Raw genomic sequence first — 25474 nt, forward strand, 5'->3', positions numbered from 1 at the left:
TTTTTAAATCTAAAAGCCATGTGTTGAATACACTTCCATAAGGTAGTTCTGCCACATTTAACACCGGTTTCATCTTTTTCAAGCCTCCTAATGTAGTATTATATCTTGATCACTTTCATCTACACTCGAGAAAATGTCAGCATCGCTTTTTTTTTCCCCCGTTGAAATGGGATTATTCAAAATTTTCCATACAGTTGATGTTGGAATTTTCGTCAATGTGGCCGTTTCTTCTAAAAATGCTTGCTTGCTGGTACCACGTTCAATGAGAATCAAATAAACATTGTTTTTAAATTCCTTAGTCTCAGTAGAATAGTGTTTTCTACATTTGGGCGGGAGCATCTCCTGAGATACACTAGACTCGCACATAGTTTCCATAATTCGCACATTATTCCACACACGCTGTATTACACACGAAATAAGAATGATTACTAATAAACAAGGTAGGTAGGTATAAAATTAGGTATAAATAATAAATTAGTAGGTATAAAATTATTTTTTATTACGGACCACAATTTTACTTGAATTTAAATTCCGAAACTTTAGGTAATAATCTTGTTGCATTGTATGTTAATGACCACCTTTGGATAATCATATTAGGGGCGGCATTTTGGACGCCCTCTAGAGCGGCCTGGGGGCACAACGGGCCCATCTGGCGGCCTAAGTGCTTGGACGCCCGCGAGGGTGCCCCCCTTTAATACCAATACCAATACCAATGCTAGGTAGCTGGTTAATTTGTGCATAATCCAAAGTGTTTTAATTGACAACCATAGAATCAAAATAGTCGCAGCTGAAGTATTGGATAAAGATATTGGTAAATCATATTGCTTATTGATTAAATTTAAAAATCATCAATAATTCTAGCTGTGAGAACAATTGGGCACACGTTTTTATTAACCTTTCATGATTCGTGATAATCGCCGTATGCAATTTTCCGAGTAAAATGTACCTAAATACAATTTTACTACGACCGCAATGATTTAGTTAAAATAATTGAGAACATTTAAACAAACACATTTATGATAGGTTCGGCTCTTTGATTAATTATAATGCAACTGAGCATTTTAAGCTGAGTCAGATACATTTTAAAAACATTGTAATATAAACAAATCGCAATTATTCTCTATCGAGGAAAATTCTTTCTCCACTGAAACGCTTTGTCGGCATCCCTATCGCGCTGCCCCGAACGCCCCCATACTATTTGGACAAGTACGGCCATCTCTTAATTTTGACGTTTGTCAATTTTGACGGTCATGTCAGTGAATGTAGTCTTGTTGTTTTACAAGAATGTGCCCAAAAACTAACGGTCGTATAAAAAGTGTATTATGCAACACATTTGGTAATAGTATACAAGGTGTGTTACAAAACTAAGGTGATTATTAAGTTTTATCAAGAAGTATTTATTTATTTATCAAAATTAATATTGTCCCCCCCCCCACATATAATATACTTATGCCAAACATTTTTTCCATTCCTCGAAGCACTTCTGGTAAGACACTTTCTTGAATAGCCATTAGTTCTTCCAGCGATTCTTTCTTTATTATTAAGAATAAGTCGCAGGGAGCCATATCCGGTGAATATGGTGCCCAAAAATAGATATGCAACGACAAGTGAGCAGAGCATTATCATGATGCAAAAATCCATGATATGTTTTCCCACAATGCCGGACGTTTTCTTAGGATTGCTTCTCACAAACTGCGCATAACTTTATTGAAAGTCCGACCTCATTGAACTTGACGCGCTTTTTCGGACTTGGCGATTCTGGGTCCTTTGGGCTTTGGTTCTCGGTCATCTTGGAACAGCTTGTACCACTTATAAACATTGCTTGCTAACGTTGCTGCCTCACAAAAAAAAGTAAACGCGCATACTGGTTGAAACTAACATACGTTAGGGACATTTGTACCAACCTAACGAAAAAATATATCGAAGACCGAATGAAGGTACCCCAATTACAAAAGTGTCTTTACTTTTTGAACACACCTCGTATTTGTATTTAATTTTGCAAAGCCTTTGATTGAAACCTTCTCTCAGTATTCTTTCCATCTATGCGTGCGTTATGTCCGTCCCGTAATAACCTATTTTAATAACTGCGTACCATATCTAGTTAGTTCAGTGATTTTTAGGTGAAATTAATTAATTGGTGAAAGCTATGTGAACAGTCTTCAGTAGTTGAAAGGTATTCAGTATTGTGTTTGTGAGTCCCGGGAGTCAACTTTTTTCCTGTTTTGAGTCGCGCTCTCTGCACGTGCACTGCTCCAAGCTGGGCCACAGACAGACTACACGGTGCGTTGCCGAGTGGGTTTCCTGTTTACCGTTTATTTTTGAAACATCTATCAAAATGTAGATTGCATGAAATAATAATCTATGCAAGAGGTGCGACAGTGTGGCTGGATCTGGTTTAGTCTGGATAAGGACACCCCTGGTACCGCGGCCGACTTTGGTCCGGTCGATCTGGAAATTGAGATTTCACGCTTGAAGGAGCTGATAATGCAGAAAGATCTAATTATCCAATATCAGGCAACTGCTATCACTGCTTTGCAGGATTAAATTGCTCTCCTCATGCGAAGTGATAGACACACCTGCGAATGACAATCAGTCAGTACGGCAGAAAAATAAAAGTGCCGAGTTTGTCACCAAAAGCGATGTCGCGATAGCTGTCCATAGCGCTTTAACTGAAACGAAGTGCTCCGATGTTGCCGGACTAGAGCTTAATACTTCAAGAGGATTGATTAGAGCTACATCGTCTAAAAAAAGACCTCTGGTAGGAAGTCTGAATGATACGAGCAAATGCAAACTACAGCCTGTCAAGAGGCCTGTTAGCTTTCATGTCACGAAACTACATCCGGATACAACAACAGAAGATATCCAAGCCTACCTCACTCCAATAGTTAACCACGCTCGTGTGGACAAAGTAAATTCAAAATATCCGGAATATTATGCATCCTTCAAGGTGACTGTATCCGATTATGAACCGCAAAAATCTTGGATCCATCCATCCTGATTAATCGTTTTTTTCTCCCGTCCCGCGGTGGTACACCCCGACAAGTAGCTGGGACTCTTCCGTGTGGTCGTGGGGCCCTCCGAATATTTGACCAGAACGTGCAGGGCCGGGGACTCAAGATTGATATGTTGTGTCTGTTCCTTATGGATAATCACTTCGATGTGGTGCCTGAGCATCATATAAATAGTGAAGACGTTCTGAAAAGTGTAAATTTTGAAAATTTTATCCTGTAGAGTTACTGCTGTAGGAAAAGCACCACCAAAAGTGTGAAGTGTGAAGCATTAGATCTTGGTAAATATTGCATGCCGAATTCTGAAGTATGGTGTTCCCTACGATCGATACAGTGGTTGTAAGTGTTTATGGTTCTGGTTCAAATGGTGTTTTTAATACCTTTTACAACATACACCCTTTCGGCCAAACACGAATTTTAGATCCACATACGTTTTAATATCTACCTATCTATATTTACTTTTCCTGTTCAATTTTAGGTTCCATCGTTTTTACACTTTATAATTTAAGTATTGTACTTTTATAATGTATCTCTATTGTATATTTTGTCATATTGCTTTCTCGCATGGAATTTCTGTATTTTTCCATCTTAAGACTCTGTTTATACGATTCATTTATCCACAACCACAACTTGTCAGCGTAAATCTGTCTTTTTTCTTTTCTACTACTGACGCGTCATTCGTTGTATAGAGTTTTTATGTAAAAAATGTCTATAGCACGTCACATAAATCATAATAATCTCACGCAATTCCAGTAGTACATGTTTCTGTTGACTGGGCCCTCGAGGCCCGATTAGATAAACGTTTGATATAATTATTTGGTATTGCCGGTTTCCTTTTATTTTGGTAGATGCGTCGGAAGGTTTGAGAATCGCGTTTTCAAATATTTTGTCAAAATGCTTGGCGCGATATTGACAACCCGGCGTCCTCAGCGGACAACCACCCCGTTTACCGAACCGACGCAGCAGATTGATAATCAAAGTCAGTGGATCATCGTGATCGCTATCTCGGTCGTTTTGATTTGCGTGTTTGTGTCGTGTCTCGTGCGCTCCGTATGCAGCGACTCCAGAAAACGAAACAGCGTCAATGACAGGCAACGTTACATCGGTAAGACCGCTTAAAATTTGAAACACGGTTAGCCAAAGAAGAAAATTTTTTTTTTCGTTTTTGGGCTCGCACTATATAATATACTTCTGAGGATCACAGGTACTACAATAAAGTACCGAATGGTTTCAAAGGTTCCAGTAGCCTAAAATTCAATAGGGAGATTTGCAACATCTTGTCAATAGGAGTTTTCTTTTTACGTTTACCTTCATTGACTTCCCACAAGCTTAGGTTACGTTAGATTACGAGAAAAGTGAAATTTATGCGTATTAAATGCATCGAAATAAACAAAAAATGCATTATATGAGAAACTAGAACCACTTCTTTATAATTATTGCCGTTCTTCAAAAATCTTACAATTTTCTAGCTATACCATATAAATAAACAAAAAAACGTAATAAAAGTTTTTTTTTCATGGACACACACATTGATATTTACACAGCAAATCATAAAATCTGAAATATAAAAATCTCGCACCTCCTACAATAAAGTACCGAATGATTTCAAAGGTTCCAGTAGTCTAAAATTCAATAGGGAGATTTGTAACATCGTGTCAATAAGATTTTTCTTTTTACGTTTACCTTTAAAGAGCTGCTATTCTTTTTAAGAAGCCCAAGCTTAAGTTACGTTATATTAGAAGAAAAGTGAAATTTATGAGCATTAAATGCATCGAAATGAAAAAAAAATGCATTATATGAAAAACCAGAACCACTTTATAATTATTGCCGTTCTTCAGAAATCCTACAATTTTCTACCTATATTATATAAATGAAAACGTAATAAATCTTTTTTTTTCATGGACACACACTGACACATACTTACACAGCAAATTGCAAAACATAAAATTTAAAATATGAGAATTTCACAGCTCCTACGTTGAAGTACCGAATGGTTTCAAAGGTTCCAGTATCCTAAAATAAGGAGATTTGAAACATCGCGTCAATAGGATGTATCTTTTTACGTTTATCTTTAAACAGTCGGTATTCTTTTGAAGGAGTCCATGTCTTTCCTACTTTAATAACTTCCCACAAGCTTAAGTTGCTTTAGATTAGGAGAAAAGTCAAATTTATGTGTATTAAATACATCGAAATGAACAAAAAATGCAAATACGCATTTTTATTATATGAAAAACACTTTTTCACACAATTTTCTACTTATACCATATAAATGAAGCGAAAAATCGTAATAAAAGTTTTTTATTCATGGATACACACATTAATACTTACACAGCAAATTGGAAAACATAAAATCTAAAATATAAAAACCTCGCAGCTCCTACAATAAAGTACCGGATGGTTTCAAAGGTTCCAGAAACCTAAAATTCTATAAGGGGATTTGTAACATCGTCTCAATAGGCTTTTATCTTTTTACGTTTATCTTTAAACAGCTGGTATTCTTTGGAGAAAAGTCACACAAAGAACATAGCAATAAATCGTGAAAACAAAAACGTACTATTGTCGTAAACTACATCGATTAACTCAGAAATAACTGAAGGTTAAAGTAGTGATTTGTTGACTCAGTTATCTTGTGTTGAAACTATAAACAAACACTTCGTCAATAGCATACTTAATCTCTTGCCGGATACTGAGTATTATCGAAGAAACAAACAGGCTTCCAGCCTTAATTTTTTCCTTTAGGAACGAAATCAAAAGCTGTATCAATAGCTCGTCAAATAAACTTAACAATAAATTTTTGTTTATTCCTCTGCCTAAAATACCAAATACAACGAATTTTAATAATATCAGACCTATCAGTATTCTTCCAACATTCTCTAAAATGTTTGAAAAAGTAATTAACTCCCCGCTTCAAAAGTATTTGTATAACAGCTCTATTATACCGGAAAATCAATTAGGCTTCAAAGCTGGACCCAGTTACAGAACTGTCCTTTTGAGAATTATTGATGATACTTTGAAGGCTCTAGATAAAGGTAAACTTACTGACTCTACTGGATTATTAATTGATTAATTCGTTCTTTACTAACCGCAGTTTTACATTAGTTAGGTTTTTCTGTAAACGCAGTAAATGCACTTTCTAGTTATCTCAGCAATAAAGTTCAATCAGTGACATACAAGTCCAAATTATCTCTTTTCTATATCTCAATGAATGCGTTCCACAGGGATCTATATTTCAAATTTTTCTAAGTCATGTCATTTGTGTCTAAGTCAATATTATGTAAATGACACAAAAATGTATTTATCCGGAGGAATCAGCTCGGGTGCTGGTAGCTGTTCATGACGATTTGTATAATATTCCGAATATTTCGAAAAAGCACGTTTTTGCATTGTTTGAACGTAAGTAAGACAATTGCGGTTTTCAAATCACATATCTAAATGCCTTCAAAAGCATACTTCAATATAAATATTTCTTAAAAAATAAATAAGAACTAAAAATTCAGATTTTCACGAAATTTCGTGCAAATCTGAACTTTTAGTTCTTAATTATTTTGATAAATGGATTTCCATCAAGTAAAAGCCACCTCAGTTCAATAAATATTTCTTACCAAAACAAGGATTATTTAAATAGCAAAACAAAAGTGTTATTGTGTCAGTCATTAGTGTTATCCCAACTAAGTTTCTGTGATGTTATGTTTCATCCATGTTTTAATCTTAATTAATGAGTTACCAAGTGAAATAAATATAATAACTTCAACAAAAATGATTAAACCACTTTTTCTATATCGTCCACTCACTGTAAAATTAAAGATTACGTATTGATGTTGTATGATACTTTTTCATAATTGACACATCTGCCCTCTGCATTTCTTAGGCCTTAAGTTTTCAGGTTAGGTGGAACAACAGGTCAGTCATACGTCATTGAACTGAATCTCGCCTTTTTCTAAATTGATTGCTTTTTTTTTATTGACTTGTTGTTTATTGGAAATATTATTATTATTACTTTTTACAAAACTTGTGGATTCCTCCTGCGTCGGTTTTTGCTGAGTCGAAATTGCTGACGTTTCGCCAATCATCTTGTTGGCTTCATCAGAGCTTGACTGAAACTAGTTTCAGTTCAGTTCAGTTTCAATCAAGCTCTGAAGAAGCCCACAGTATGATTGGCGAAACGTCAGCAATTTTGACTCAGCAAAAACTGACGCAGGAGGAATCCAGAAGTTTTGTAAAAAGTATTACAGTCGCCTGTGGAAGTTTCTTTGAAAAAATATTATTATTGTTCTTTTCCTCAGCTGAAGCTGGAACTTTCACCTGTCCAATAACTTCTTTGGTGTTGTCTTCATGCTTGGGCTAGGCTCGGGTTGGCTTAGAGAAATTCATTCTTTTCCACCAGATCCTCTTTTTTTTTATTTTCATAATTCTGCCTCATTTAGAAACTTGTGCGTTATTTCGTACAATCGTGTTCGTAATTTTAGTTTATCGATATTTTTCTTTAGGTGCATCGTAAAGACTCCGTTTGCTGAAATTATTATGGGCACTATCTCTACTTTTTTGACTTTCCAAACATTTTTTGTCTCTCTTGCCAGGTTTTCATAGTTTGTAATTTTTTCGACCCCCGTTTTAGAAACGTTCTCACTAAGTGGACACGCCGCATCTATAATAAATGCATGTTCGCTTTGTTTGTCAATGGCCACGATGTCAGGTCGGTTGAAATCCACAGTTCGATCGGTGGTGGGTGTTGGATTCCAGTACAGGTTCTGGCGAGTATTGATAATAGGGCGGGGGGTTATAGAGGAGGCCATATTTTTTTTCTAGTTCTATGTGGACAATTTTTGCAACTTGATTGTGGCGGTTAAGGTATGCCGTTTTAGATAGCGCTGGGCAGCCCGCCGTGATATCTTCAATTGTTTCTCCAGGCTTACCACACTTTCGGAATATGTCCGCCACGCTTTTCTTTAGACAGGTTTTTTCATATGATCTGGTTTTATAGCACGATCTTGGATGGCCACTATAAATCTTTCGGTCTCTTTATACAGTTGGCCTTTTTTCAGTCAAGTGAGCGACCCTCTTTGTCTATGCGATCATCCTGTAGAGTCTTCGGGTATTTACCATGCAATGCGTTCTCTTGCCATGATTCAGTCCTACTCCCCCCTATTTGCCTTTGAGTTTCTGTGTGGTTTCTTAGATTTAGGGCGGAATATCCTTAATTCCTGGAAGTAGGCCTCGTCCACCTTCTTTTCTGCTTAAATAGATTCGCTAGATAGCTGCTCGGGGATGGTGACCTCTAAACTTAGTGAAGGTCCTTCGAGTCAATCTGTCCAGCTCATGGAGGTCGGTATCTGTGTATTTAAGGATTCCAAAAGAGTATGTAAGAACCGGTATTGCCAGGTTTCCCGAGTTTAAAAATGTGTTAAGCAGTTTGGTTAATCGCTTTCTATATTTTTCTTTAAATTCGTTTTTAAGGGCAGTGTGATCCATTGACCGATTCTGTGCGGTGCCGAGGTATTTGTACACCGCTTCTACGTCCAAAGATTGAATTTCCTCCACCTCTCGACATTGCTGAACTCTTAGTTTAGATAGCCAAGATTTGTATTTTACCGCATTTATCCAGACCTAACGATATCCCAATATCACAGCTAAAAGTTTTCGTTGTTTTTATAAGCGCCTGCAATTGGTCTGGGTTTTCGGCGTCCAATTTGATGTCGTCCATAAACATTAAGTGCGAGACTCGGAGTCCCCTTCGAATATTAGGTCGATAGCCGCTCAGTTCTCAGTTAAGCAGTGTTGACAGTGGGTTAAGGGAGATGATAAACCAAAGTGTTCAGAGGCTGTCCGCTTGGAAATGCTTTTGCGAATGTAAATTTCCCCCGATCTGTCGCTTATTATTATTATCGTTAAATTCTTGTTCAACTTCTGACTCTAAATACTCAGTTTAAGACTTCTCATTCAGCCTCATTGCAAGAATGTACTCAAAAAGTAACGAACATTAAAAAAATATAGTACGCCACAAGTTGCTAAACTTCTTCATCCATAAACATTACTTCCGCTCGCGTTAAATATAACTCGTGACTAAAATGGCGTTTATCAAACTTGTTGTATACTATACTATAAATCTTGATATTTCGTCGAAATTAAAAAACACTCTAGAGAATTGGCCAATCAAAATAGTTCCCTGTTATTGTTTCGGACGCGAAATTTGCCGTTAAAAATAAAAGTTTATTGTTATCGGAAATCATAAAATTTCTAAAAATAAATAATTGCTCAATGATTCCTCCTCGTCGACGAATGTTTTGAAAAGTGTTGTTTACCTTCAAAAGTACAATATACTTTTAGAAAAATGTTATGATCCTGAGGACAAGGTAAGAATGAAGGTTAGATGTGGTATCTCTATTCAAATTCAAACCGCCATGGGTTCAAACGCGATGAAGTTATTTTGTTCCGTATTTCGTTCAAAATACCTACAGAAAATTACATGCTACAAAATTAACAAAGAACTAGAATTTTTTTTAGCTGACCCCGGTATATCCAGAATAAGAATAGTTTGGTAAGATAGAGTTATTATTATTTTTATTATTATTATTATTATCATTATTATTTTTATTATTGTTATATTATTGTTATTATTAATATATAGCATTTATTTCCAAAATACAAATGCACGGTTATAAGACAAATCAGATATCAGAGAGTAACCTCGTAGATAAAAAAAAAACCATACATATTGAATACTTCACCAGGATACTTCGACAACTTAAAAGTATACCAAAGTCTAGCTTTGAAGACATTTTTTTGAAAACTTAGAAGAGGTAAAAAAAAGCATACATAAATACAAATACATATAGATATACCTATAGAAGAATATAGATACAAAAACCAGAAAAGAATCGTAAGCTAATAATGGATAAATGGATCAAATTAATAAATTTGACATTATTAGTTGTTTTTGAAGTCTAATTAAAATATTGAAAGTGTCCTACTATTAAGAATTCCATTATTTTTTGTGAAACTGTTGCAGAGAGATAAAGAAACACCTTTTAGATACAGGTAATAAATCATTTGAGGATAATGAAAGTGTGAAGTAAAGTAAGTTTAACAAAATGTGCAAGTATCTCTGAAAACTGGACTACTTTGCCATAATTCATCATTTAGGTGTCCATCAAATATGCGTCTTGTGCTAAATAATTCATTTTCCCGTTGACAGTTCAATAGAGATTTACTCAATATTGATTGTTGTTCAAATTTTGTCAATAAGATCGGTTCAAAATGAAAAAAAAACAGTATTCCAATGAATTTGTTTATTATGTCTGGACAATGTAATCGCACTACAGCCAGAACATACAATAAATGTAACGAAATGAATCTTCATTTACAACACATGAACAAGAGAAAATTTGTCAGAATTAAGAAAAGCTTTACAAATCATTTTACGAAAAACATTTTAAAAACTAACAAACCAATATATATTTAAAATAAAAATTGCATAAAGGAAAGCGAATCCAATATTTACAATAAATGTTCGAAGTGTTTGCCACTGCATTGGAAACACTATAGGGGCGTGATACGTCATTTGAAAGCAAATTTAATTTGCTCTTAGAACAGATGGCAATATACGAGGTGTTTCACTGAGAAAAATGCACTTCTCACCATATTTGTTTAGCATCCGAAGATAAATAGATTCGTTTTTTTATTTGCTAAGGTAGTTCGTCTTCTAAATTGTCATTAGGTTCGACTATCATCTCCACTTCGTCTGAGTTGTTTTCCATGTCTTCTTCTAACAGGGGAACATCTGTTTCATTCCACAGTTTCCACATTTTAAAGTGTTAAAAAACGGGAAGCTCCAAAAAATGTTTAATTGTAAGATTCAAATAAATATTAAGAGAAGACAGGCACACAAGACAAAAATGATTATTTTCAAACATACCTATAAGATAAATAGAGTCCACGTACCTTACCCTTGCCCTTTGAATTATTCAATGAAAACAGCCTCGCAGGGTGAAAGCTTGAGAATCGGGTCCTTACTGGAATGATCACAGTCAAGTATCTCCGTGATATATACGAACATATTGCAATTTAGATTAAACTTAAGAACGACACATATCACCTGATGTTAACATAAACGCTTTACGTATTCGAAGATACCTTGCAGCATCAATGCTTAATCAAATTTAAAACGGTCCATTTACGTTTCAAATAAAAAATTCAAGTTTCTCAGGCAAGATGGGATGTTGGGGTGGGTTTTATCGTAGTCCTGCGAAGGTCCGCTATTAAGGTACTGTAAAATAAATGCACTATATTCTTGGTCGTATTATAACACCATAATCCGTGAAATATGCTATATAGGTACCCCGGAAAACCCCGCGATATCAAAGTCGTTTCGAAACAATAGAACAAAACGAGTTAATCACATCAAAAACAACTTCAAACATCAGATATTTAAGATAGTGAACGTGACGTGATACAACATTGAAAGCGGAGAATACCGTTTCTGTAACTGAACCCTGAATTATTAATAATAGCCAATTATCGCCGCGATAAAACAATTACCGAAAAAAAAAGTACCCCGTATGTCTAAAAATAACTCGAACTTCGACGGGATGTAATAATGATGCGAACTATACGGAGGAAAACAAGATTGCGACTAGAAATTTTCAGTATCACTTCAGTTACTGAGATAGGTGTCAGGATCGCTTCAAATTATTCACACGTCATGATTGCGTGAATCAAAAAAAGCACATTATCATCGTGAGCCGGTAGATTGAACTAAAAATCACGCCGAAGTACCGATCAAAGTCGAACAAAGCATTTCCTTAATATTGAAGAGAATAAACAAGAGTATAATTGGTTGCCTGCTCCCAATTATTTCATAGATTTAAAAACCATATAAAAGATACCGATGATAATAATCGATCCCTTAGACTGTTCAAGCAAAGAGTTGTACATGTACTACTAAATAAGCTGAAATCAAATTTCCCAGCGTCTTGACTATATGTTAATATTATGTATAGTCGTATATGCCATTATTTTTAAAGGTAGATCACTCCTATTTGATATAAGGGTTATTCGAAGAAGATATATGCAACAGAATGTACATTAGATGCTATGTGATGTCCAAAATAAACGAATATAAAATCTGGATTTTCTTAACAACTTTTGTTAAGTATTTCATATACATATTTTTTATACTTTACAATTTCCAATATTTACTCTTCTTTTGGTCTTAGACTGTTGTTATATATTAGTTGGCCATGACCAAATGACATTGTCAAATTTTTAATTCATAACTGAGTAAATAATTTCATAAAATTTATTGTAGTCTTCATAAATAAAAAAAAAAACTAAGTATGGATTTTCCTTACTCCGAATTAATGGATAAAACTACTTTTTGGTAGTAAGAACTTACAAGACGCATGCCAACTAGAACCTCAAAACGAAACCATTTCAAAAAATTGGTGTTATTCGTCGCGCTTTTTTGAAGCAATTTGAAATTGTGCGTCCTAACAATATTTACAACTTTTGTATTTCATATTCTCTCATAATTTTACTCTGTCGTTGGCTCACCAAAACATTAATAATAAATAAATTTGATGCTGTTATGACATCTCAAGTGCGCAAACGCGCATAATTCTATTTATCACATACAGGTTATAATAGATCTTGCGCAAATTAACGATTATTTTTTGCATGCTCCCTATACAAATCGGCAATTTAATAGACTAAAACGGTAGTAACAATGGGCACGGACTATCGAGAGGTAAATTGGTCCATAACATTTTATGGTGAAAGTAACAAACCATGTTACAGTCTAAGCAGCGCTTCTAATTTAATTCGATGTATTGGCGAATGCGCCAGGATGAGAGTTTATGCCGTTTTTCCATGACCTCTAAATGATTAATGCCATATCTTCTAGTAAGAATGTATTTTGGAGAATAAAAGTCACAAAAAACGGAAAATCGTGAATAAATTTTTGAAAAGGAGCCGTGCCGTCGTGCCCCACTCTCCCCTACTTATAAAATTATATATAATAATTATAATTATTTATTAAAAAGAATTTAATTAAAAAAAAAATGTTACTGATTAGTAATTATTTTTCAACCGATTAAAAAATGTGTTATTAGTATTTATAAGATTTTCGAAAGCTCTGGCTTTATGCTAAATCCTTAGAATTATCCAAAAAATAACACTCCCAGTCAATTATCTATGATTCGGTTATAATAAAATGGAATGAACGGTCCATTTTACCCCTGGTATTATGCAAAGGGCTAAACATGTACAAATAACCAGAATTTATAATTATTATTATAGTTTTATGGCGGATTTGCTTCACCTCCGTATGACGGGTAGACGGAAGCATATGTAGCACAATTCTCGGATCAACCGACCTGTTATCATACTATACCTTTTTTATTAATATTAATTTAAAATTTGTTTTCTCAAATTAATTATAAAGCTTTTACGCCGGTATAATTTTTTTATTAACCCATAGACTCATCTTTTCACATTGCTCTTCTCTACATAATGGGAATATGTGAAAAATTCGTCAACCATTATAAGAAACGAGAGTTTCTTAACAAAAAAACACAACTAGCGAGGAATACGGATCGACAATACGACGTCTAGCTAAATATATCTTTGGTACACAACTTCCGGCTAATCTCGCGTAGTGATATTAATTTATCAAATTGGAAATCTTACGTAAATGTCCATGAATGCTACTAACAAACAACTATCACGTTCTTGTTACCATGGAATAATAGCGATCGATATATTTTTAAATCTCAGGAGGCGCAAACACTTGACAAATCTACTTATATCTTGAACATGTATTTTTCGAACGCTCTAGCACACCATTCGTGTGCGTAAGCTTTTTTAGAACATCGTGATAACCGATACAACAGTGCGTATTATTTGCTAAAAATTGCCTGATCGATGTTTCTCAAATCAAACCAAAATTGTATAGGATCCATTAATAAATACTAAAGGAAAACTAACCAAAACTATACCATGATGCGCCAGCACAAAATAAAACAGGGCAATCAGGAATGAACTTTGTCTTTGTCTTTCTCCTCAAGTTTTAATTTTCATGTTCACTTTTCGCCTCCTGTAGTGAGTAATACTCGACATGCTCAGAATATGCCTTTAAAGAGGCTGCTCTCTTTTGTAAATCAATACAATACCATTGATTACGACGGTGTTCCTGTAAATAGCTTTTAAATTAATTTAAGACAAACTTTGTTAAATTGATTTTTATCACTGAGTTTTTTTAATCTTTACGTTACTTAATAATGTTTTAAGTAGTGTGCATCTGAATGATATGTACACTTTTTACTGTCAATAGTTATAGTTATAGCAAAAAATGTACAAATTACCAGAATTTATAATTATATTAACGAAAAAAAAAATCGGTTAATTTTTGAGGAGGCCATCCATGCCCCGGGGGGGGGGGGCTTGGCGATATCTTTTTGGTTTTCATTAAACTTAAGTCACGTGGCAGCTTTGTCCTTTTCTTTCGAGAAAAATCAAACGGATCGTCACAAATTCAAATCTAAACCGCGCTCCCCCTCCCTGCCCAACTTACACTTTAAACTCACATTTGTGGAAAACAAACGAGATTAGATAATTATCGTCCGGTATAAATCTGGAGAATGGCGGGCAATTCTCACTCATCTCCGTAGCCAAGATTCGTAATTTTTCGAAAATTGCCGATTTTCCTTAGTCTTCGAAATGGTGGGTGCCCTGGCAGTTGGACTTATTTCCGGCTGCGTCTACGTCACGTGTCACGTTTGTTTGTTCGGTTGCCACCACTGGAAGGGTCAGAAGAAGCTAAAAGGTATCTATTATAACACTTGTACACATATATAGGGTGGAAAACAAAATTCGATAATGTGTTTTCTAAAAAACTTCTTATTTTCGGATCTATAGCGAAATTTAAGGGACTGCTTTGTTTTTTCGTTATAAACACTTATAGGGACTTGAAAAATAACAATGCCTATATGTGTTTAGTAATATTTAATCATTTTATTTACATATTTAACATCTACTATGAACATTTTATATAAATATTTGAGAACTACATTTAATGTTTCAAATAACGGTCATTTTCTTTTGAATTTTTTTAGTATGCCAATACGCATCTCGTAATTTTGTTTGTATTTTCAACATTTCTTCCAGAGATGATGATGATACATAAAAAATTTCTTTAGCAGCTTAACTGAATATAGGGCTTATTGAATGGTTGGTGGTGGTCCCAGATCAACTTCTTCATCTTCTTCTTTCTCCTGGTGCTCTTCCTCGCCCATTCTTGTTATAATCTGGCTTCCTCTGTTAAGTCTGCTGTTATAGGCAAATCCTGATCTATCACCATAGAATCTTGCAACTCCTCACTTGTAAACGTAATTATTGTTTGAAACTGCTTTATCGACTCGCTTAGTGGCTGATCATCTTCCAAGTCCTGTTCGCATTCTGTCTCTGTAATAAGTCCTGCATAACGATAGGAGTGTTGAATTGTTTCTGCTGTCACCTCTTTCCAAGCTTTACTAATAATGTTGACTGCATCTAGCATATTAATCGAAAATTTGTATTCGCACTCGACCATTTCCATTAAAATGTTTTTCTTGTATCGACTCTTACGACTTTTTATTACGCTCTGGTCCATCGGCTGTAATACACTTGTTTTGAATGGAAGAAAGGCCAATTCAATATTCCGTAGATTTGGAATATGGGGATTTGCAGGGCAGTTATCAAAGAGAAGCAATCTCCTCTTCAAAAATTTTGCGATGTCATCCGTGCCTTATAAGTGACCGGCAAATGCTTGATGTTCTTAAAACATTGTGGGTTAGATGATTTTCCAATCAGGACTAGTTTTCTTTTTTCTCTCCCACTCATATTGGCAGCTACTAACACTGTTATACGTTCTTTAGAAAGATTTCCACCTACACTTCTTGAAGAAATTGAGGTAAATGATTCTGCAAAAAGTGTAAATATATAGGCCCGTTTAGGGGTTTGCTAAAAAAATATATTCCAATAACTTTAATGTATTTTATTCAACACCTTACATTAAGTGACCAATGGTTTTGGTAATAATGAAAAAATAAATAAGAACTAAAAGTTCAGATTTTCACGAAATTATATATTTTGACATGACAATTGTTGTTGTTGTTTCGAACTACCTGCTATTATATATAAAGAAAAATGACAATAAAACCTTAATTAATGTTATTGTCAGACTTTAAGTTCAATAAAGGAGAGGTATTTAAATCTAATTTAAAATCTAATTTAAATTTAAATAAATTTAATTTTCTACTTTTTGTGGCTGTATGTAAAATATCAAAATTGTTGTCAAAAATGTGTTTTTCTGTGTTTAAGTGTGTAGCATAATTAGAATCTAAACTATTGTTTTTAAACGCTCTTTTATGTTCGTTAATGCGTTTCTTGAAGGATTGTCCAATATAAATTATAGAACAAGATCCACATTCCAACCTGTAGACACCTGATTTTTGCAATTTTGGACATTTCGTTTTATTGTTTTTTAAATATTTTCCTATTGTGTTGTTAGTTCTGAAAGCTATTTTTTAAACTTTTGAAACTTTTTCATTAGATTCTCCTATGTTTCGGATAAATAGAGTTTACTGTTGTCTGAATTTGTTTTTTATTTATAATTTTATCTATAATGGACGGATTGTAGCCGTTGTCGAGTGCAATTTGTTTAATGATATTAAGTTATTTGTATGTAATTTTCTGAGGCGTATTAAGAAGTTTGTGTATAAAAGAGCTAAATGCAGCCATTTTGTGTACATAAGGCTGATTTGAGCTGTCATGTATGACTGTGTCCGTGTGTGAAGATTTATGATAAATGAAAAAATCTAATTTGTTTGCGTTTTCGTAATTGTTAAGTTTAAAAAATTAATAGAGTTATCCTGTTCAATCTCGATAGCGAATTTTATACGATTATGTATTGAGTTAATGTAATTTAAAAAAGAATTCAATTGTCTGTCCGTTCCAACAAAGCAAACAAAGACATCATCCACGTATCCATACCACCATAGAAAACTTTGACTTAAGTAAATTAAAATAAGTAAAATAACTCTATATATTTTTTAGACTTTACTGTTACGAAAACGCAAAACAAATTAGATTTTCCCATTTATAAAACACAGTGTGAATACCTAAATATCAAAAGTAAATTCTTAAAGTTAGGCTTTGAGACAATTAAAAACAGTGCTAAAAATCGAACAGCTGATTCAGGTTGATTTTGCCAATGTTGACGCAAGGCTACGATTATGGTGTCCGTTTCTGGGGTTGGTAAACCCTCGCTCCAGATGCTTTTATTGCTCAAAAACGTGTATATGTCCTCTTGCTGGTAAACCTATTCTTTTCTCCATGAAATCTGTTGGCTTTGCGTTCTTCTCGAAATGTACGGAACTTACTTTTTAATAACTTGCCAAATAACATAAAGACGCGCTAATCACACACGGACACAGTCATACATATGAGCTCAAATCACCCTTATACACACAAAATGGCTGCATTTACCTCTTTTATACACAGACTTCTTAATACGCCATTCTCAACATAAAAGTGAAAAAGTTTCAAAACATTTGTCAAAATGTGGTTTAAGAACTAACAACGCAATAGATAGGTAGATCCTTCAAGAAAGTATTAACGAACATAAATGAGCGTTTAAAAACAATATTCTAGATTCTAATTATGATACACACTTAAACACAGAACACATTTTTGATGACAATTTTGATATTTTACATAAAAGGTAAAAAATTAAATTTATTGGAAGCCATTTATTGAACTGAAATTCTCACAACAACTTTAATTAAGGTTTTATGCTCATTTTTCGGTATATATAGTAGCAGGTAGTTTGTAAACATTACATTTGATAAAGACACGGTGTTGTCCAAATAATTGTCATGTCAATATTACATTATGCAACAAGTGCGGTAAATGGCATTTGACTCACGAGTTTATTTGACACGAGCTAAGCGAGTGTTTAATAAACGAGTGAGTCAAAAAGTTGACCGAACGTGTTGCATACTATACTTTTTCTACGACCGTTAGTTTTTGGGTACATTTTCGCAAAACACGAATACATTCACTGACATGACTGTCAGAATTGACAAACGTCAAAATTCAAAGCTTGGAAAATATCTCCGAAAACATCCGATTGCTCTCAAACCCGTGCGGTAAAATCCCGGAAATGTCCGAAGTGCCTCGGATTCGTGGGAAACGCAACTGACGTGGTAAAGCGACGCTTCCCGCACGCTAGATCGGTGCGAGATTATGTATTTTGGAGACGGGAGTGGAAAAAATATATAATTTCGGGAAAATCTGAACTTTTAGTTCTTATTTTTTTTTTCATTATTACCAAAACCATTGGTCACTTCATGTAAGGTGTTAAATAAAATACTTTAAAGTTATTGCAACATATTTTTTTTAGCGAACCCCTAAACGGGCCTAGATATTTATACCTTTTGCAGAATCATTTACCTCAATTTCTTCAAGAAGTTGATGACATTGAGATCCAACAAATGCGGTTTCAGCAAAATGGAGCTCCTCCGAATTACCATAAATAAATTTTAAGTAATCGTTACCCACAGAAATACACTTGTAACTTAATTAACTTGTAATAATTAAAAATAAGATAGATTCATTTCTAGTGATAGGTATTGCTAATTACTATGTTGCTTGATCTACGGCTTCTTTTTCCTGTTGATTTTTTAATCTTAATAGTTAGTTTTATCATGGACAACTAATATTATAGCAATAGTCTTAGACATAGAGAAAATTGCATTAAAAAAAATGTATGTTTTATTCGTTGCGTTTTTTTGAGGCACGCTGTAAACTTTAAAATACTTTACAACTTTTTTATTTCCAATTTTCTTATAACTATTGAAACCAATGAGATATTGAACTTTACTCTATTGTTGACTCACAATTTGAATTATAGGAACCTCAAAACCCACTAATTTTAAAGTCCAAACTTAAATGACACTTCTGGAATTCTCTGCGCCTCGAAAAATGAGGCGGAAGTAGATGGACACAAGGTAGAAAACGAATTCTGTGCGGCACTGCCGAAATCGCTTCTCACTTCCTCAGGTGCGAGATCAAAGGAAAGTTGGCGGAACCGATTGAATCAAATCTTATATAATTTGCGCGGTTTTTATGGCGAAACGATCAAGGTGAGTCCGTTTTTTCCGACCCGAGCGATTTTCACGCGGTTTTACGATATTTATATATTTAAAATCGCTTGAATAATGCAACAGTTTCCGTCAAAGTGATGCCGTGAGCGATACCTTCGCACGGAATACCCGCTTACAATGATTCCGGGTTTATCGTTATCACATTGGTAAACACCATACGTTCGGATTCGCGTGTCCAATGCGACGCGGCCATTTTTTCCGATTTGCTTCGAGGATTCACGTCGCGGGTTCGAAAAAAAAAACATGGTGCTGTTATTTTGGTTTATATTTTGGTTACTGGTCGTGTTCCTGATGTACGTCTACATCCAGTGGCGGCTCAAGGCTGTTGGCAGACATGCTCCTTACTTTAGGATTACTAGATTCGCGGTGTTGCGTAAGTGAAGGTTCTTCAGTGAACTCCTTCTAGTCAGCTGGAGAGCTAACTTGTTCTCTTGGCCATACTCGTTGAACGAATGACATATGCCTGCTGATAAACTCCAGGAAGGGCAGCTATGCAGTTACGTCACATATAGCAACGTAATCAAAAATTGCTAAAGTCTGTTCATAGATATAAGAAAGTGACTAACTGATACGAATTAAGGAAAGGCCCGGGCAAGCTGTAAGAATGAAATATGGCCGAACAGGTCCGTACTTTGCTTAGAATTTAAGTATTGGGAGTTTTGTTAGTAAAGATACTAAACAATATTTATTTATTTATGTATGTATTTATGTTTAAATCTAAAATTACAAATTATTTTTATTACCTACTTAAATTACTTAAAATTATTCACATAATATATCAGTATCACTATCGCTATCATCGCCTGTTGTAATTATTATTTGTTCTATCTTATTTGCAATATGGATATACGATTGTTCTGCTTTTTCTATATGTTTAACAGAATTTGCCCAAATTTGTGGAGGGATGTTAAAAACTTCGGTTTCTATAAGTTTTGGGGACATTGGAGTTAACACGGGGAAAAACATTGTTACGACGAATGGCAGATTTCAGTTGGTGCCAAACATGTTCAATGGGATTAAATATACAGCGGTAAGGTGGAAGCCTTAAAACTGTATACCCTATATTTTTTGCATATTTATCACAAATGTATTCTTTTTGTAGGTTCAAGCCTTGTAGAACCTCAATAAATGTCATTATTGTACATATAGTTCGGGATTGTTGCTTTTGTGTCACATGAGGAAAGGGTTTTAGTCAACTGTCTACTGTGAAAACTTACATTGTCCATTACATTGACGCTATTAGGAGGAATGTTTGGAACTAGTTTGTTTTTTAACCAACTTTCAAATAAATCAACGGTGGTGTCTTCATGGTAATCCAGAGAAGAATCTTTAATATTTTTCGCAGACAGTGAAAGTCCATTTGGAATGCAAACATCTATAGAGCCAGCATGCAAAATAGTTATTCTTTTACCTCTTTTTGATGGTACGTTTGTTTTACACTTATCAGTTGAGTCAACTCAACCCTTTTCCGGGGTATGATAAGTGTCGAACCAGGTTTCTTCCAAGTAAATAATTGGCCTTTGTTGGTCTCTGTAAATCCAATTTTTTTCTAGATATTCCAGTGGCCATTTCCGAATTCTAAAAGACTCCATTAAAACTTGCCTTTTGTCATTTTTTTTTAAATCTAAAACCCATGTGTTGAATACACTTCCATAAGGTAGTTTTGCCACATTTAACACCGGTTTCATCTTTTTCAAGCCCCCGAATTAAGATGTCTAATGTAGGCACGCTTTGTTCCTCGTATAACTGGTAAATTTTACGCCGATCACTTTCATCTACACACAATTTTCCATACAGTTGATGTTGGAATTTTCGTCAATGTGGCCGTTTCTTCTAAAGATGCTTGCTTGCTGGCACCACGTTCAATGAGAGTCAAATAAACATTATTTGTAACTTCCTTAGTCTCAATAGGATAGTGTTTTCTACATTTGGGCGGGAGCATCTCCTGAGATACACTAAAGTCGCACATATTTTGCATAATTCGCACACGATTCAACACACGCTGTATTACACACGAAATGAGAATGATTACTAATAAACTTAAACTAAGCAGTATATCAAACCAAAGAATATTAAACACAGGTAGGTATAAAATTATTTTCTATTACGAATCAAAATTTTACCTGAATTTAAATTCCGAAACTTTAGGTAATAATGTAACCACCCTTGGATAATCCCATTCAAAAGCAATTGGTCACTTTCTTATATCTATGAATAGACCATACAACCTATTAAACACTCAATAGTCGATTTATAAATTACGCAAAGGTTTCGTTAAAATCCCAATTACGTAACTAACCAATGAACATATTAGCGCCTTGACATTCTAAAGAATAATGTCGACTGAATTTACACCGAAAATGCCTAGGGTAAATGAACCAACTCGAGTCGCAGGTAGTTCCGCGGCGATAACCGTTTGCGTTCCCCGTGTTTACTTCGCGATCCCCATTAGCGATCGCAAATGTGAGACGGAAACCGCGAAAGTCGTTAAAGGAAAAGAAGAACAATAATTTTCGAAAATACTCGAAGGACGACGCGATCTCCGCGTTATCGCTAATCTCGAAACCGGTACGACTATTAGGAACGATTTAAACTGATAAGTTTTATTTATCTGGTTTCGTAAATTTCGGTAAACCGCGTTTAGTATCGAACGTAAATCGCCTTACGGCCCGTCGGTTTGACCTAGAGACTTCGGGGATTCTAAAAACGGAACCGCAAACAAAAATACGTCCAAATGTTTGTCCCCCGACAATCAGTATTCCGTTTTTATCTGTAGGTCGTATATTATTAAATCCGAATCGATTCCGAAGTTAAACAAATTAAGGTTGTTGTTGTTGTTGTCGTCGTATTATATCCGCGATGTTCGTGTTTTGGGCCATCGTCGCGTTTCTGGTTTTGTTGTTATTGTACGGTTGTATGCAGGACAAAATTAAAACGCGCGAAAGGTACCTGGAGTACGAGGCAATCGATGGGTATATAGTCGTAGGTACGTACTATCGGTGTCGACATATAAAAGAAGAGCGTTGACCATTTTGCCATCTTTAACGTAATTTTGATTTGAAACTTGACCGCACTACTAGCAGAGCATATTATTTCGTCAAAAAATATACAGGGTAAGTCAACGACGGAGTAGGGTTCATTATCTCCTTGGTATCGAAAGTTGCGAGAAAGAACATTACGATAGCGCCATTGTTCATTTGATATGAGTGTTATTCAAATATTACGTAAAAGATATAGGCAACGGAAATTTTTAAAATGAAAAATCTCGTGTTCTTAAATGGCACACCATATACGAGGTGTCTTCAAAAAGTAAGGCGACTGTTGTTATTTCGCAGGCTACGTACATTCGATATATTTTTCGTTATGTTGGTACACATGTCTCTAAAATGTGTTCACAGTTTCAGCCAGTTTTTTTGTGAGACAGATGCGTTAGACGTTTTTTGCGTGCTCGGCGATTTTCTGCTGTCAAAAAAAATGGAACAAAAAGTTTGCTTAAAATTTTGCAAAAATCTTCTGAATGAACTTATGAATCTACTTTAAAGAAAAAAAATGTTTCTAAGTTGTACAAGCTATTCCAAGATGGCTAGGACGGCTCTCTCTGGATGCCCCAGCATGTCAATAACTGAAGAAGTGAAACAAATGGTGTTGAAAAATTGTCAAATTACTATTAGAGAAGAGGTTGAAGACGTGGGCATTTCTACTGGCTCGTGCTATGCAATTTTTTCTGAAGTTTTAGGCACGAAACGTGTAGCACCAAAACTTGTTCCGAACAAAAGGACTGTCCAAGGCGCATCAAGAGTAGTTAAACGATATCAATGATGATCCTGACATTCTCAAATGAGGAATCATGGGTATATGGTTATGACGTCGAAACTAGTCGTCCCAATGGACAAGGTTTTGTTTAGTGTTTTCATTGACTATATTATTTCTTTGATGATTGCTTGTCTAACTTTTTGGCTAAAAACAAAACCACAATCATGCCACAGCCACCATATTCACCGTATATACGACTTCCAAAACTCAAGAAACCCATGAAAGGAAAGAGGTTGAAGAGGTAAGGAAAAAATCGCTGGAAGAACTCAAGGCTATACCAGAAACTGCTTACCAAAAATGCTTCGAGGATTGGAAAAAACGTTGGCAAAAGTGTATTATATCTGAGGAGAACATGAATTTTGATAAGTAAATAAATACTTTTTGATAAAACTTAAAAGTCACCTTACTTTTTTAACACACCCCGTATATCATTATTATTTCTGAAAGGTCTCACCAATAACCTACAACATTTGTTAAGTTGCCGAATGGAACATAGGAATTTCCATGTAAATTTTTAGGTGCCCAAATATTGGGTCCCCTGTACATATTATAGGAAAGTTATAATACAATTTTTTGAAAGGGCCGGTATGATTAAATTTTAATAAGCCAATTTTCGGTTATTAAGTATGATGGCAAAATTACAAAAGTCAATACAACAAACAGCAGCGAATACTTTCCATGACGCTATTTCCTAAACTTCGTCAACGACAATGACATATTAAATAAAGGTTGCTTTACAATAAAGACGTGTACACTTGGTTTCAGACATTCAAAATAAACTAAGCATGTAGGTTTATCATTATGTTTTTGTTAGGATCAATCTCCTACTCGAAAGCTTCAAGCAATGGCAATAAATTTGACCCTCAAGTCTTCTATTAAAAAATAATTATAATTATAACAAAAATAAAGCTACAGAACATTGGTAAAAAGATACATTATTTTTTAAGTAAATGTTTATATAATCCTCCGTTAATAGTTAATCAATATCCTATTCGATCATAAAATTAATTTCTAACATTGCTTAGTTCGTATTGTGAAATCCTGTCACATTCTAGCGAAATAGCGTTTTGTAACTGAATAAAATTTTCAAATTTAACATTCTTATAGACAACACTTTTCGAGTGACCCCACAGAAAGAAGTCGTTCTGCGAGAGGTCAGGTGACCTGGGTGGTAAAAGGATTTCCTAAATACTCCGAACCATACGCGAATTAGGGGTGGGATACATCCATCGGTTACCAGATCTCCTTATCTTCGCGAACAAACTTCTTCTAGTACGGGTAGAATTTGATTTGTAATATGTCAAAATAGGTTTCTGGCGTGAGGTCCATAATTCCGACCATAACATTTATTTTTTGAAGGTATTGGCTTCGAGCATGAACAAAACGGCATTCATTGTATTTGCTTCCCTATTTGCTTTCTCCATCATTTCAAAACAAAATGCTATTATACTTTCTTCATCGCCTTCCCGGAGTTTTCTGTGTGCTTTTCGTATTTATGAGTAGTAATCATTTTGTTTTCCTCCGCATGCAGTAAAATTTTCAAATCTCTATTGTCCCTTTCTTCTGCTTTATTATCGACATTTTCAGTTGAACATTTGCAGTTATTTATTACGGTGCCTTTGGAATCGAATTGGGTTTAATATGTTAATATGTTTAATATGTTTAATTGTTGCAATCGAAAATATAGTTTTAGCAGGAAAATAGACTGAAAACATATCAGACACTAAGACTGTTTCCTGCATGATACCACTTAATAATGGTTGCGTTTTCTTCAATTCTATCTATTATATCTAGCTGTAATTAAAGCGAGTTTAATAACGTATAACAGTCACAAATAAAAATATTGTTAATGTCACTAATTGTCGTGGTGCCGTTGTCAAAATGGATTTCACTGGTGTTTCCACATTAAAGATATAAAGCCTTTCATCGCAAAATACACTTCACCACAACCTTCCAATAGGAATAAGTCTGAAAGCAATCCCACAATTTCTGTTGTCCTTCCTAACCAAAAATTTCTCAACATCTTTGATAAATCAAAGACAAAATTCCATTTGAGATGCCAGGAGCTTACAGCATTCCATGCATATACGGCAAAGAATACATTGGAGAGACCAGACAAAAGATATCAACTGGAGAGAGAGAGAGAGATGTTGACAGAAAATTATGAAATTTTAAGGTATCAGTAATTTTGGCATGCTGAATCTGATTCTATAATTATAAATGTAAAATTTTGCTCAGGGGCGTAACTTCCGAGAGGTACAAGTAACGAAAACTGCAATAACCTTTTTGCAGGTTGACTTTTAGCAATTTTTCTTATAAAATCTATGTTCCGTAACGAGAAAAAGTCATGGATTTCAAAAATACAATGTTTAGCATGCCAGGACAGTCTGTATATGGCATTGACGTTGGAATGTTATTATATATTATTGTTATTTTAATACACAGGCGTATCTG

General features: G+C 34.7%; 1 protein-coding gene across 7 annotated transcripts in view; it reads left to right on the forward strand.

Moving 5' to 3' along the window:
• The window catches only part of LOC132707961 (uncharacterized), a 51549-nt gene that overhangs the window by 14643 nt on the left and 11432 nt on the right, over window positions 1–25474 (forward strand). Inside the window, exon 1 of one of the 7 annotated variants that reach the window (XM_060679998.1) lies at window positions 3864–4113. The exons of 3 other annotated variants lie outside the window; for them this stretch is intronic. In XM_060679998.1, coding sequence (XP_060535981.1) covers window positions 3903–4113 — 211 coding nt within the window. In that variant the 5' untranslated portion in view covers window positions 3864–3902. Of the gene's footprint in view, window positions 1–3863; window positions 4114–14574; window positions 14827–19269; window positions 19581–21614; window positions 22194–25474 lie in introns of those variants that run through there. 3 more of the 7 variants (XM_060680004.1, XM_060680002.1, XM_060680003.1) reach the window with 3 other exon arrangements.

This window comes from Cylas formicarius, unplaced genomic scaffold (genome assembly GCF_029955315.1).
Source record: "Cylas formicarius isolate icCylForm1 unplaced genomic scaffold, icCylForm1.1 PGA_scaffold_10__41_contigs__length_53128322, whole genome shotgun sequence".
Taxonomy (NCBI): Eukaryota; Metazoa; Arthropoda; class Insecta; order Coleoptera; family Brentidae; genus Cylas; species Cylas formicarius.